The sequence below is a fragment of the Alternaria alternata genome, assembly GCF_001642055.1.
Source record: "Alternaria alternata strain SRC1lrK2f unplaced genomic scaffold CC77scaffold_13, whole genome shotgun sequence".
Classification (NCBI taxonomy): Eukaryota; Fungi; Ascomycota; class Dothideomycetes; order Pleosporales; family Pleosporaceae; genus Alternaria; species Alternaria alternata.
The window spans coordinates 349,545-364,647 of record NW_017306202.1 but is presented as its reverse complement, the minus strand read 5'-3'; the positions used below and the strand labels follow the sequence as shown (position 1 = coordinate 364,647).

At 52.6% G+C, this 15,103-nt stretch overlaps 4 protein-coding genes across 4 annotated transcripts; 2 read left to right on the top strand and 2 right to left on the bottom strand.

The window, feature by feature from the left end:
- Positions 1–282: 282 nt before the first annotated feature.
- Positions 283–4,502, bottom strand: CC77DRAFT_156510 (RhoGAP-domain-containing protein). Its single transcript, XM_018530337.1, has 6 exons — positions 4,212–4,502; positions 4,130–4,160; positions 3,491–4,027; positions 754–3,429; positions 572–705; positions 283–520 (listed from the first exon to the last, which is right to left on the bottom strand). The coding sequence occupies exons 1-6, from the start codon at positions 4,284–4,286 to the stop codon at positions 374–376; spliced, it is 3,600 nt and encodes a 1,199-aa protein (XP_018384722.1). The 5' UTR covers positions 4,287–4,502; the 3' UTR covers positions 283–373.
- Positions 4,503–7,411: 2,909 nt separating this feature from the next.
- Positions 7,412–8,505, top strand: CC77DRAFT_1021441 (Thi4-domain-containing protein). Its single transcript, XM_018525266.1, has 2 exons — positions 7,412–8,076; positions 8,124–8,505. Exons 1-2 carry the CDS (start codon positions 7,440–7,442, stop codon positions 8,471–8,473), a joined length of 987 nt encoding a protein of 328 aa, XP_018384721.1. The 5' UTR covers positions 7,412–7,439; the 3' UTR covers positions 8,474–8,505.
- Positions 8,506–8,768: 263 nt separating this feature from the next.
- On the top strand, positions 8,769–13,138 carry CC77DRAFT_965298 (hypothetical protein). Its single transcript, XM_018535709.1, has 4 exons — positions 8,769–9,484; positions 9,548–9,666; positions 9,720–10,637; positions 10,692–13,138. The coding sequence occupies exons 1-4, from the start codon at positions 9,029–9,031 to the stop codon at positions 12,823–12,825; spliced, it is 3,627 nt and encodes a 1,208-aa protein (XP_018384720.1). The 5' UTR covers positions 8,769–9,028; the 3' UTR covers positions 12,826–13,138.
- A 537-nt stretch (positions 13,139–13,675) lies between these two features.
- Positions 13,676–15,097, bottom strand: CC77DRAFT_156698 (hypothetical protein). The gene is made up of 3 exons (XM_018530338.1): positions 14,810–15,097; positions 14,635–14,753; positions 13,676–14,574 (listed from the first exon to the last, which is right to left on the bottom strand). Exons 1-3 carry the CDS (start codon positions 14,874–14,876, stop codon positions 13,807–13,809), a joined length of 954 nt encoding a protein of 317 aa, XP_018384719.1. The 5' UTR covers positions 14,877–15,097; the 3' UTR covers positions 13,676–13,806.
- Positions 15,098–15,103: the final 6 nt, after the last annotated feature.

Genomic DNA, 15,103 nt, shown 5'->3' with positions numbered 1-15,103 from the left:
GGAACAGCACATCCTTGTGGAGCATGTGAATGATCACAAAGTCTAGGTCCCGGCCCGCATGCGTGCTGAAACTATCATCTCAACTATTCATTATATACTGCAGCCTACGCTCAATTGACCAAGCAGAAAAGGCCCAAGGGTATAATAACAATTTCCATCATTGCCCTCAATATACACCTCACGGCCCTTGATACAGACAGGATCCAAAACTGTGCAGGTTCGTATGGTACACGAAGACAAGGACAAAGCAACTCTTGGAGATCGGGCCCGTAACGCCCGCTGTAGATACACATGCTGAAAATGGAAACGATATAACAGAAGGATAAGACGTCTTCAACTACCATGACAGTGTCTTATGAGCAAATTGCTCATCTCATTCATCGCCAAACACTGTCTTGTAGTTCTCCAGTAGAGCTTGTACGGCGACGCGCTGCTGTTGCACATCGGTGAGTTCGCGCTGGATGTCCATGGGCCGCATGATGGTTGGCGCGAAGACGACGGCGACATTGAGTGGTGTCATCTGTCAAGTGTTAGTCATCACGCATTTGGAACGCACACTGTGTATACATACCAAGTTGTCGCTGGCGTGTTGTATGACGCGCGACAAGTGGAACACAAGGAACTGTAGTGTATCACGGTGAGCCTTGGGGATCTCGTTCACAGCAGCAGACAAAGCTTTGGCTTGGGCATTCGGCTCCTCAAGTTCTGTAGATCCATTAGCGCTTGCTTTATCTTTCAAGGGCATGTACTTACGGCCCGCTTCCAGGAACTGATCGTAAACGTCATACGTGATCAACGGCACAGGAAGCCTGCGGAAGTAGTTCTTCAGCGCAGAAGTGACTGAATGAATGTCCAAATCAGGGTCTGAGATATCGTGCTCGGTGTCCGTCTCGAAACCACTACGGACTTGGTTCACCTGAGAAGTTCCTCCACTCTTACGATAGATGCCTTCCACATCCATACCGCGGAGCTCGACCTCTTCGATGCATCGACTGACAATGCGTGGAATCATCTGCCGTTCAAACTCACAACGTGCAGTCAGATCAGATCCGAAAAGCACGGTACTGGCGTCGGCAGCAGCCAGGTTAGCAGTACTGGTGTTGTTATTCTGCATGGGCCTGAAGCCAGCTTGGGGTGGTCCGCCTGGTCGAACGTTTCCGGGCTTTCCACCGAACCAGCCGCGCGGAGTTCCTTGGTCCATAGTATCTCGACTCTTGATGGAACTAGACATGGACATGGATGCGATGTCAGGCCCGGAGTGCACGGATCCATACGGTGTACCAATGACCTTGACGTTGTAGTCCTCCTGCTTCTGCTCTGAACCGAACGCGCCTTTGAAGCCCTTGGTGACGTTCTTTGTAATGGCCTGCCCACCCTTCTTCCATGTTGAAAACTTGGTAGGCTTTCCAGTCTTCCTGATGTTGACAACCTGCGGCTGAGCGACTGTCGCCTCAGTATCGTCATGGAGATTGGCATAAGAGTGCTCATGGGGTATTGGCTGTGTATCTACTGATACTTCTGACTTGCCGCCCTTTTGCTGCGCGTTGTATATGCCTAGGCCATTCGCAGCCACGTCAAGGTTCTGCCCAGGCTTCTTGTTGTTCTTGAGATTTGTCTGTATGTTGTCCACCAGATCCCTATTCATTGCGGAGAGTCTGGCATTAGCAGCCGTAAGCGATTCGTACTCCTGGAAACCTTTGTCTTTCATCTGTATGAGATTCGAGATCTCTTCTGTCAAATCCGACCTTTTCGTAATGAGGTCTTCTATTTGATTCCCCAGATTATCTTTCAGTTTCTGCAGCGAGCCTGCAAACTCTTTAAGAATGTCTGACTTGAGTTGGTTGATCTCAATGTTGCCCTGATTGCTCTTGGCTTTCTTGAGATGTTCAGTCATGATCTCTAATTCGCGAATCACCATCTCGCGTTGCGTATCCAAGACTGCCATTGTGTTTCGCTTCTCTCTCAGAACCGTGTTCGCTTGTTTGATGTCGGCTGCGCTGTGCATCGATTCTTGTAGCCCATTCTTTTCAGCTTCGAGCTCTGCGATCCGCTGCTGAGCGCGGCGCAGCTCGTTTCGCAGATTGACGCCTTCTTCTTTGGTATCCGGCGAGGCAACTGTGGGGCTGCTAATGTCGATCGAGCCGTTCGTAGGCCATTTCTTGTGACCTCGCGATGTGACAGAGCCACGGTCACTGAAACTGCGTCCATGCTTAGAGACAGCGTTCGAAACCCTCCTGAAGACTCCGGTCTCTTTATCATCTCTGCCATCTTGGCTTCCAAGCAAGCGCGCGAAGTCCTCGTCCATGGAGAAATCGCCCTGGTGGCTATACCGGGGAAGGCCACCAGCACCGTATGCTTCTCGAGATGCTTCGCTTTGGGCACTACTGATGGATTCATTTGTCTTATGGTGTTGTACGGTGGGCGGTTGTGGGGGTGCGCGTGGAGATGTGAATGTGTCAGTCGAAGGTTGTGCAGGACGCCCACCTGAACGCGCGGGAAGCGCAGGCGGATCTAATGGAGTTTTAGAGGATGGCGAATCCGCAGGACTGAGTATACCAAGCCCCGCGTTGAGATTCGCACTTGCTGTGTTTGTGGATGATGTTCGCTCGGGATGGTTGAGGGTAGGCGTGGTGGGTGACGGACTAGGTCTTTCGTTTCGCGAAATGGGAGCTGATGGCTTCAGAGCCGAGGATTTGAGCGAATCGCCACGCGCAGGTCGTTCTACTACAAGGTTGGATCCGAACGACGATTCCGAGGTTTGCGGTGAGTCCTGCGAGCCAAGTGGTGGAGAAGATGTGAATGTAGGTTCAATCAGCGGGCGGCTCAGCCGCGCAGACATGGTGTCGTTCTTGGAGGAAGTAGGCAACTGCATTCGTTCCTGGGGCTGTGGTGACGGTGTTTCGTCAGAGTCCTTGCGTTTGGCCTCGGCCTTCTTATTCTTTGGGACATCCTGTAGCTTGAAGGGCTCCGCAGCTGAAGGAGCGGGAGAAGCGTGCTGACTTCTCGACCGGGGCTCAGCTGAAGGCGATTCGTTAGAGCTGTCCTTCTTCTTCCTGAGCGTCTCGACCAGTGTGTCTGAAGGCTGTCTTCCTTTTTCCTGGAAAGCGATGTGCGGGCTCTGGGTGGTTTGTGTTTGGCGTCTCTCTTTGGAGGCTTCTCGGGAGCTGTTTTCCTTCAATTTCTCGCGATGATCGCCGGTAGGCCTGCTGAAGTAATCGCGGCCGTTCTTAGTGGCGCCATTTCCACTGGACTTAGCTCCTAATGCTTGGTCGTTGAAGCGGCTAATGGGTCGGCCAAGTGGTGACGGGCCTGGCGCAGGGTTGGGGTCCAGAGCAAAAGGTAGAAGGATACCGTCGTCGCCATTGTCTACAAGTTCCGAACGCGTATTGTTGTCTTTGTTGTATGTTGTTGCGGGGAGCGTTGTGTTATCTGTGAGTGAAAGTGTCAGCTAGGCATAGAAATTGGCGTAAGCCAGATGATGTCTACGTACCCCTTCGTGAAATGTCTCCAATTGGCGAGGCATCTCGCCTAAAGTTGGATGATGAGTCGCCCCGTCGTGGCTGAGGGGGTCTGGGAGATACGTCGGTCGTGGTGGGTTCCGAAAAGACATCGGATGGCGTGTCGAGGTCTGGGGTAAAGGTGGAGGTCGCCTGCTCCTGGGGAGGCAGAGCAGGCAAGGATTTATCTACCTTGGGTGCGACTGAGGGTGGCTTTTTAGATTTCTTGCGCCGTCGAGCCATGAGCGACTCATGACAGGACATGCAGAAGATACCCTGTGAAGTGCGGGCATAACGCAGATTCTCAATCTTGCGCTTGCAATTCCGGCACCTGAAGCAGTTGGCACAGAAGGCCTGGTCGCCGGTCAAGATGGCCAGATCCTCGATTTTGTTCCCGCAATGGTTGCAGCTGTATGTGCAGTTGTTGCATATCAGAGAGCCGTCGCCGAGCAGCAACAGGTTCGCATCCGAGTCGAGGAGGGTGCCGCACGTGTTGCAGCGGAAGCAGTCGATATGCCATCGGTTTCCGGCTGGGCAATGTTAGCATACGACATGCTCGGAAGGTGGTCTGGGGGGAGTGGTGGTGGGAGGAAGGCGCGAGGGTGGAGGTGGTCCCGGCGGGGAATACATACCGAGTTCAAAGGCCTTGCCTTCCTCGAGGATCTAGACTGCTATGAGCGGATGAAGAGAGACTCGCGGGGCGGCTGGTCATACCTCTCCGCATCCCTTGCACGGATATACGACCTCGTCCTCGATCGGAGACTCTGGGTAGGCCCCGGGACTCTCCATGATGTGCTAGCAATGTATGTGTCGGTGAAGGAACAATGGTGGCGGGCAGCGCGAGTGCTGCCGCGTGGTTGTCGCCGGGCTTGTGCAGGAGCTGAAGGGACAATTCGCAGACGGGCAGCGTCGTGGACGTCGTGGTTCCGCAGGTCGTCTGGGCGATCCCAAAAGTTCGCTCCACGGTACCAGGCGAGAGAAAGGTCGAGAGTGGAAACGGCGCAAAAGCAAAGTCAACAGCCGGAAGGAGCGTCGGTGCACTGGCGAACGGCTTCTGTGCGCGACGAGGGCTAGTTAGTCGACGAGACAGCTGCACCTCACAGGCGTCGGTCCCCTCAGGCGTGTGGTGGTGTGGAGGTGAATAGCCAATGGGCGGGTTAGTGCGCTTTCAGGGTCCTGAGAAAGATACGCGGCAGACGAATCCATGCGACAAGGGACCACATGCGATATCAAGTGAAGGCCTATATCAGCCTCTGCGAGATTTGGCCCTGCCTCCCATGGACTGCTAATTCAGTGATTACTTGCAGGCCGTGGTTGAGGCGCTTAGCAGGTGCCGCACTTGGGAACACGACTATGGAATTCCAAACACGTCCCAAGGCGAAGACGCAAAGTGGTCAGCTTTCGAGACCGGGCTGCGACTCCAGCTCCACCACGCTATTACGACTTGCGCAAAGGCCCTGCCAAGCACACGCCATCGCAGATCGTGGGCGCCTTGCTCGACAACGGCCCGGTAATCACTTTTGCTGCGCCTATAATTTATAAATGCGACAGTCTTGCTCGGTCTGGATTCATCTCTGCCCTCTGGCAGTACGTAGCATGGAGCCTGTCTGGCGGTGTGGCGTGGCATATACTTGAACCTTCCATCTCTCTGACCACCTTCGACAAGGCGACATGACGGTCAGCATCACGAGCCTGATTAATAACACCAATTCTCTCCGCACTAATCAAAGAACCGCTCGACAGTCTTCCGAGCTGCCCAGAATAGCTGACGCAATCTGAGGCCTTTCCCCTGGCGCGCCTCCTTCAGCGTCGATATGTCCGTCATCTGCGCTGCACACATGTCTAGCATTAGATCATGCAGGAACGCGGCCGCTTTGGTGGCCTACCACTAACATCAACCACTTGATGCCTGACAAACATGTGCACACCCGACAGTGTCGACCGCGTGTTTCAGCATCGAATGTCGGGTGAGCGCACCTGCCTAACGGAAAGTACTGGCGACCTCGAGAGATTAAGGACGCGTTCATTCCCCGCAAAACACCCGTGTCTCTATTTCGAACAGCCCCGACGTCCAGGACGCTAACAAGGTCCTGTCAAACCATCAGACCCAAATGCTGTTCATCGCACCACGCCGTCAAGGCCCCGTCTCTTGGAGTCTTCGGCATCCGCACACAACCATGATCCTCACATGCAGTCCATGTCTGCGTGGCCAGCCCCCATCATTTTGTACGCGTCGGAAAAATACTTACCAATCGGCACTTTGCTCATTCCCTCGGTATCCCTCTGCCACGATCCTGAAACAAACGGGAATAACAAGGCGTACACAGACGCGTTTCATCGAGCCGAACGGTCCCTGCTGATCTGCCCGCCGCCTCAAGAGTCAGCGCCCAAACGCGATTCGCGCTCTCCAAAATACCAACACCTCCCCTTCCCATACGGCATACCGTCAGACAGCAACAAGTGCCACGTACCACATAACCCAAGACAGTCGCCGCACGTCTGTCTCAGCTGCACTTGCCGCGACACCGAGGTTCTCCTGGACATCTGTCGTCATCGTACCTGACAGCCTGACATTCGGATGTCTTTATCGCTCTCTGCCGTCCGCCACCACGTTTGATCAGCATCCCAAGATGCTGGCATTCAGCATCCGCCATGCCTCTATCCTGACTCGAACTCGGTCGTCGCCGTCCATGTCAACCTTATCTGCTGGCCGGATCTCGATCAACCTTATTGAGTCAAGCAGAGTACCTTACCTTTGGTACGCGATTAAGTTTGCCAGCCCGTATGAGGACATGGGCAACCAAATGACTGGATTCTTTCCCTTCGAAACCTGTTAAGTGAAAAGTCTACCGGGTGTCTTCAACTACATTCGACGCCTCCTATCAGTGTGAGTCTCTGGTCACGTAGCAAACATTCATCTGGATGCTCCCATGCAGTGTTGAAATTGGAAGTTTTGTGTTAAACCATTGGCATTTCTTCAATCATCAGAAGTTGCCACCATAGTGCAACATTGGATCTACCATACAGTTGTAGCAGTAACGCGTCATTATGTCGCTTCTCGGAGAAGGTTGCAATGCCAAGTTAGCTCGCCTAGCGCAGCTTTCACGCTAACACGCAAGAACAACAACACTGGCAGTATTAACCGGATCTATCGTCAAATCACGCTGGGAGTTGTGGTCACCGCATCTGTTGCACGAGCATGTGTGCTCTTCGATTTTCCCGCGTTGTGTGGGTCGGTCCTTCTTGCTGTTGATCTATTGCTCAGAGATGCGTCCGAACCTAGGCTACTAATGCAGGACCCTGTCACCAAATACTGTTTACACTAATCAGATACTCCGCGGCGCTGAACTCGTGGATCCAGACGCGGTACGATATAGTGGGTCTTCCTGTATTCGAGCAATTCATACGCAGATAGCTACAGCTACCCCACCTCAACGGATGACTGAGGATACTCATGGCCGGGACGGCGGGGTACCTTGGGATATTTAAACCTCTCGATCAATCTGCCTCTCGTTGTTTCTTTTTCCTTACAACAGTCTAACTGTCTTTGCGAAGTTGAATTCAATCAGTATCCGTACTCATCCACTACTTCAACATCTGAGACCAATGGCTGACGGTGATACAGATACTCCTACCAAGTATGGCAACCACGATGCCGAACATGTTCCGCACGTGGGCGTTGTCCTCAAGTCATCTAGGTACTTTTACAGCTAAGTATACTGCATGAACCGGTGTTCGTTTCTAGCAGTGTTTATCTTCCAGACTGTTGTGGTTACTCTACTTCAGTGTGGTGGATTGACACTGCTGGATTCGTTCTGAGATTATACGGTTTCGAACTTGATCAGGATAATACCTGCGAAAAGGATCATGCTCTGCGCTGTCTCTCCCTATATGGAACAGACTTAACAGTTCGCAGGTGTCGACCCTTGAACATATTTCGACATGTCTCCTCCCGCCGCCATTTACGAAACCCCCGTTGCTAGCAACGACATGGGTACCAAGAAGGACCTTGCTGTCAAAGCTGCAGCCAACAGCCAGGCCAAAACTGTCGCTGAGCTGGAGAACAATTGGGAGAAGTTCACATTTGCTCCCATTCGCGAATCGCAGGTGTCTCGTGCAATGACCCGCCGTTACTTTAACGATCTTGACACCTACGCCGAGTCGGACATCGTCATCGTCGGTGCCGGTTCATGTGGTCTGTCTGCTGCGTTCACGCTTGCCACCAAGCGCCCCGATCTGAAGATCGCTATTGTTGAGGCTGGCGTTGCTCCTGGTGGTGGCGCCTGGCTCGGTGGTCAGCTCTTCAGCGCCATGGTCATGCGCAAGCCTGCTGAGCTTTTCTTGAATGAGATCGGCGTGCCGTACGAGGACGAGGGTGACTTTGTCGTCGTAAAGCACGCAGCACTCTTCACGTCGACCCTATTGTCCAAGGTGTTGCAATTCCCCAACGTCAAGCTGTTCAACGCCACAGCTGTTGAGGACCTCATTACTCGCCCAGCTCCTACCTCGAGCGACCCCAACGCAGTCCGCATCGCTGGTGTTGTCACCAACTGGACTCTCGTTTCCATGCATCACGATGGTACGTTGTAGCATTTACTTTTTTCGGCTTTTACTAATTCTTCATAGACCAGTCTTGCATGGACCCAAACACCATCAATGCACCGCTCGTCATCTCGACCACTGGCCATGACGGCCCATTCGGTGCTTTCTCCGTTAAGCGCCTCGTGTCCATGCAGCAGATTGAGAAGCTCGGTGGGATGCGTGGCCTTGACATGCGCACCGCCGAAGATGCCATCGTCAAGCGCACTCGTGAGATTGTGCCTGGTCTGATTGTTGGCGGCATGGAACTCAGTGAGGTTGATGGCGCGAATCGCATGGGACCTACCTTTGGTGCCATGGCTCTCAGCGGTGTCAAGGCTGCTGAGGAGGCTGTCGGTGTCTGGGACGAGAGGAACGCTCAGAACAAGGAGTCTTGAATGTCACGATGCGCTTCAATGGACAAAGAGAATGCATCTGTCATTACCTATGCTCGATACCGACCAATAGCTCACAATGAAATCACTCATTCGCTCAAAATATTTGTTTTTGTTTTTCACACTCGGCTCTTTTCGAAACGTTGTTCCCCTAATGCAGCCTGCGCATCCGGCGTAATGGCCTATCACTTCCAGTTGCCACGGCCCCGCTTGAGTGATTTACTGTGGTGTTGCTGTCTTGGTCACTGACGTGGCAAGGGAGGAAGTCTCAGTCAGGTCATGTCCTCTGCAATTCGACGTGAAGAGTAAAGCAGACTCGAAAGCAGCCCCACGTCATGACCAGCTGTTCGCATCGTCTCTAGAAGCTTCGTAGGAGGGTGGATCGTTCAGCGCGCCTGGGGTAAGCGGCAGTGCGGCGAGGTGTAAGCGCACGGACGGTTGCTCGGCGACCTAGCGTGAACCCAGGGCAGTTGCGTCCCATAAACATTGCAGGTCACAACAAACCCCGCTTCCAACATCGCAGAATCTTTTTGAAAACAGGGCCAATTTGCGCCCAAGATGGAGAAAGAGACGTCGGATCTGCTCAAGGCACTCCAGAAACCGTCGACCGATGTCCAGTCTCGACTTGCCCTATTCAGCACGCTGAAATCGAGCATCAAGCACAACCGGGTCCCTGAAAGCTGTCAGGCTCCCATCTTCGAATGCATCCGCATCGCCTGTACTGCCGCCACCTCGGCCGCCCTCGTGTCCACGGGCTTCTCGACACTGAGCCACTTTATCAAGCGTCTGCAACTCCAGAAAGAAACGTCGATTCTTACGTCACAGTCCCCGATACTATGTTCCATTCTCGCCGACAAGTTGGGCGATGCGCGCGAAAGCCATCGCAGTGCCGCCTCACAGATTCTGGCTGATCTGCACTATCTATGCCCTACAGAAATCGATGAGCTGATGCACGATGCTGCAAAGAGCACCAATCCTCGCGCCAAAGAATCTGCCATGCTGTGGGTGGTCAAGGTCCGTACCCCCCGTGGCGCATCGGGAAGGAGAGAAAATGTTCTAACGCTTTGGTAATAACAGATGAACAAGACCGAAGGCCTCCCTTTCAAGAGCTACTCCAACCAATTCGTGGCAAACCTCGAAGACGCGGACGCCGGCGTGCGCGACACCGCGAAGAAGGCGGTGGTGGATCTCTTTGGGTATGTCAATTGACTGGCATGCTGCGCCATGGTAGCGACTGACATCACAATAGACACGCACCAGAACACGCGAAAGCGAACCTCAAGAAGCAACTTATCGCCCTAAACGTCCGGAAAGCCATTGCTAGCTACATCACAACCCACCTCGACGACGACGCCATGTCTAAAGGTACAGATGTCGCGCCCGCGCAACCGCCCGTTCCCATCTCCAGGCCTATCCCAACTAAACGCGCCGAGACAATACAACCTGATGCTGGTTTTACAGATAGCTTTGCGGGCGAGCAGCCTCCTCCAGTTGAAGTTGTAGTCATGGACCCCATACACATCTACACACAGCGCGAGCTGGACGATGTTTTCCGCGACATGGCGCCTTGCTACGAAGGAAAAGAGAGTGAGGGAAATTGGCTCGCCAGAGACAAGAACTGCACCAAGTTGAGGCGCATTTTGAAGGGCAACGCACCTCATGAGTTCCACGCTACTTTCATCGCAGGCATCAAGTCGCTTCTAGACGGTATCCTTAAGGTTGCCAACTCCCTCCGAACGACCATGTCCACCAACGGCTGCCTGCTGGTTCAGGAGCTCGCGAAAACACTCGGTTCTGCCATCGATCCCTGGGTTGAAATCCTCCTGCAATCATTCGTCAAGATGTGCGGTGCCACGAAGAACATTGCAGCGCAAAACGGAGCCGTCACCGTAGATACCATATTCCAGAGCGTATCGTACAACAGTCGCGTATTGCAGCATGTAGCCATGGCCTCACAAGACAAGAACGTACAACCACGAACCCACTCGGCAACTTGGGCGAAGACTTTGATCAAGCGACACACTTCGCACATTGAACACTCAGGAGGCTTGGAGACATTGGATACTTTGATCCGCAGAGGCGTCACTGACGCTAACCCCAAGGTGCGCGAGGCATACCGAAGCGCCTATTGGACCTACGCTTTGGTATGGCCTCAAAGGGCCGAGAAGTGAGCTTGACCATAGAGAAGCATTGATACAGAAGCCACTAACACAATTCCTAGGATGTTCGATACGCTTGACAAACGAGAGAAAACCGCACTCGAGAGAGATCCGAACAACCCGAATGGCGGCGCCGTCTCGTCGTCAACCAGCACAGCTTCGTTTTCGAAATCAATAGGTCCCGGTGCTTCGCGTAACGCCTTGAAGGAGAAGATTGCTGAACAGAGGAGAGCCAAACTAGCGGCTGCGAAAGGTGTCCCTGAGCGTCCCAACTCTGCTGCTGCCAGTTACTCACCAGTGCCAACATCACAATCAGCCAAGTCGTTAGGTGCGAGAACAACATCGAACCTTTCCACGGCTTCCTCAGGTCCGGCGCGACCACCCTCGGCAATGTCTGGAGAGTCAACGAAATCAGCACTCAAGAACTCTACGGGCACCGGGTCATTGATGTCGGGCACCGTTCGTCGTCCTGTCCGACGACCAGAATTGAATAGACCAGCGACAGCCGATCCCTACGCTGTTAGACGGCCTGGAAAAGTAACGCCCTCTATGACCCCGGAAAAGACGCCTGCTGCACCAACGGCTAAGAAGCCTGCTGTGCCAAAGAATAATGCAAGACCACGAGCGCAAACGCAGAACAGCCCAAATGTCAGCCCGGCGCGTCCGAAGTCAAGAATTGGTCAACCCATTGCCCATGGCAAATCCCCCAGCATGAGCTCTCGTCGCGAGAGCCCTGCTGTAAGCCCGGCCAAAGAAGAAGATTTGACAATGGTAAAGCCTTGGGTCCGATCGCAAAGCCACCATGATGGTGGTACCATCCCATTCCGAGCAAGAAACGGTCTGGGTGGAAGCGTATCCGTAGACGATGAAGCTGTGGATGTAGGAGACGAGGACAACTTTACTATGGTCATTCCTAATCTTGCGCGACCAACAACACAATCTACACACGACACGCCTCCGAAGCCGAGAAAGTCAATCGGTCGATTGCCGATACCCAGCCCTCGTGCAGCAGCGCTAAGGAGTCCGAAATCTATGGGTCACTTGGAGAGCGCTAGCTTGCGCTCTTCAACGCGTAGCCCACGTATAAGGTCTCCAGATCGACCAAGCACTCGTGGTACCGATGTCGGAGATGAAGTTCAAGTGTTTGAGGATCCCTTCGTTGGCGAGGAACACACAACTATTGAGAATGGGCCAGAGAAGCAGGTCCTTGAAGAGCTTCCCATCAACGAGAAGGCCAACGAGCGCCGCCAAAGCACCGGAAGCATGTCAAGTGATATCATGATGGGTAATGGGAACGAAGAGCGCCCACGCGGTCACCACAAAACGAATAGTACAGGAAGCGTCTTGCACACAGAGAGCTACGACACGAACAACGCTGAAGTGCTTAAGAACCGACAGCTACTTGCAAGTGGCATTAAGAAGATTGAGGGACGCACGGTTGAGGCTCACATGTTCCGACGCATGCAGGACATGGTCAAGTCAAACCAAGAAATCTGGGGGCCGAATGACGAGAACTTTGGCAGACTTTTACTGGCATGCCTCGATTTCCTCGAGGCCCCAGTTCACGAATTGAAGGCACCCCAGATGAAGGCTGTCAACCTCAAGGTACAGGCTCTAGCAACGATTCGCGCGTTGCTTTCTCTTTATCGCAAAGAAACTGCAAGATACTACTCTCGAGTACTTCGTACCATCCTGCAGACAAAGGCGCAGTACGAAAACACATCGCATATCGCCATTGACCTTGAGGCAACTGCAGACGAGATCGTCAAGTACGGCCAGACTCTGGATTGCCTTAATACTGTCCTCGCAATGATTGAGGACACACCTGCATCGACCCCAACGTCTTCGCCGAACTCCAAGTCTTCGATCTCTTCTCAGCCTGGCCAAGTGTCGACCCGCTCTACGACCATGGCGTTGAGCACACTTGCATCCCTCGTCGAGATGAGCGGCGCTAAGAACATTGCACTATCACCTGAGCAGACTGCGCGTCTAGGCAGATTAGCCGTACGCTGTATGGATGACCAGGACGCCGATGTGCGTAAAGCAGACATTGAGTTTTGTGTCGCACTGCACGAGCGCATAAACGGATCAGACGGCGCGAAGGAAGACGGAGGTTTCTGGAAAGCCGTTGCTGGTGCGAGAGAACAACACTTGAACTTGTTGACATACTACCTTGCGAAGAAGGGCAAGGCCTAGATGGCTGTCCTTCCGTTGCGACCGAAAGGCTTGGATTGATAAATGTGCATGGCTTCGACAGAGGACTGGGATGTCACATTGGAACTGGTAGTTAGGGATTCGCGTTCTCCTTTGTCACTTGGTCTGACGTTTAGTCATCTTCAGGGTGGTTTATTGGGCGTTTTGAGAAAAGCGGGATCGCTCCGGTAGTCACTTTCTCGATTGTCTCACTTTCTTAGCCTTACTTTCTGTGACACTAGGGTTCTAGGGAATAGTAGTTGAACATGTAATTCTATGATTATTTCTTCTTGAAGATATATCCTCTGTCTCGACGGTCTCAAGAACCGATCGTGTGATTTTTGAGCACTAACTCTCCTACCTGGTGCAGCGCCAAGGTAGTGTAAGCATCTTGACAGAAATTTCAATAGTAAGATACAGGATTTTATGAAATACTCTATGAGAACACGCATGATCTTTTTTTTCTCTTTAAACAGTGGAAAGTGATATTCGTGTCGGCACAGGCTGCTCTACATCTGTCCCGCAAGGCGCATGGGTGGGGGGCTGGCTAGCGCACCCGCGCGCGCTTCCAACGCGTTTTTGAGCTCTGTGACACGTCACAACTCTTCCCATTTTCAGACTTTGGTATCACGCATATAAAACACTTTGGCGTTGTATTTACTCTCACCCTGAAAACATCATCGGAATTCTTATCGTTATGATGATCCACTGTGGCGGCCAGACGTTGCAGATTCGGAATCGCTTCATTTCTGAACTCAGGTGTGAATAGACTGAGAAGCACTCGACATTGTTGTCTGGTTGAGATGGGCATCTTTCATCATGTGGGTCTCATGCTGCACATAAGCCCCGGTGACACTGACATCGTTCTCAGGACGGTACCTCTCTAAGCTTTCCAACGGTGCGTACTTCTCACACAGATATAGCATATCGTTATAGGCTCTACATGCCGTTAGATGAAATGGAGGGCCATTTTGGGATGAACACTTACGTGGCTCTTGAAATACTGCCTGGGTGACCCGCGGAGTCATTCAAGTATGGGTGCAGGCTGTAAAGTCGGTTCCGGTCATCCCACTCCTCTACAGGTTCGGAAGGTTCGATATGCCGCTGATACAGTCGCATATATACTGGGGAGTTGAAATGGTAAGCCCAAGAAGCCCTCCAGGTGCCGAACTCCATCTCGTTATGGGCATATGTGGACCCTGGATCGAATAAAATCGTATCGCCAGTCTCCATATCAATCCCGACATTCTGTTCCCACAGATCGCCGTGAATCAGTGCCGGCTCGATGCTTCTGCCATCCGATTGTAGGGCACCCAGGAGTTTTGGAATAACTTTGGCGATGAGTTGTGCGCATGCAAGGTCGTACTCTGGCCATAGACCATTTACCTCGTTATCATATTTGATAACGTCTTTGAGCTGATTTGCGAAGCACACTGCCCAGCTCTTTTCCCATGTTGTTGTACGTTCGAACTTGCCCAGCACTGTTGAGACAGGGAATCCGAACATACCAGTCGGTGATTTCCCCTTGGCGTGCAGTTCGGCGATTCTCTCAACGAAGCTTACAGGTTCTGGCGCCGCCGATAGATCCATATCGTGGTAGTCTCCGAGAAAGAAATGAATCTGGGTATCGCCATCGCGATACTCTCCCCAACCTGTCGCTTGAGGCACAAGACCTGGTACTATCTCGTTAATGGCGCATGCAGATTGGTACTCGCCTTCGGTGAGAGGTTTGGCGCCCTGGCCAGCAGCGCACTATTGGACACGATATCACATCAGCAGGTGTCAATGATAATTCATCGACCAAAGCCGCACCTTAAGGAAGTAACTCTTTGAGCTTTGGTTTGGAAGTATGACGGCGATTTTCGCTGTCTTTGTCCAGGCAGAAACACCGCAAGGCTCTGCCGACACAACTTTGGTACCGACAGGCATAACTACATGCTAGCGCTTAATGTCTGGAGTCTAAGACTATGCTTGTAAGCTTACGTACCTTGAGTCACGGTCCGGTGGAGGCGAAACGTCCCTCCTATCTCGGTTTCCCACTCCGATTGATCCATCGTGGTAAAAACAACTGACAGGCAAGCACCTACGTACGGTGAATCTGGACATGCAAAGACGGATTTATCTTAATGTAAACACTGCAAGCGCTTGCCATTGCTTGTGCATAGCTTACGTGCTAACTCGGTGGCACAGCAAGAGCTTTGTGTTCTTCGTCTGTAACTTGATTCGTAGATTAGCAGCGTAATACAGATAGGCTTGCCCCTTGCTTCCATCGCTGGCAATA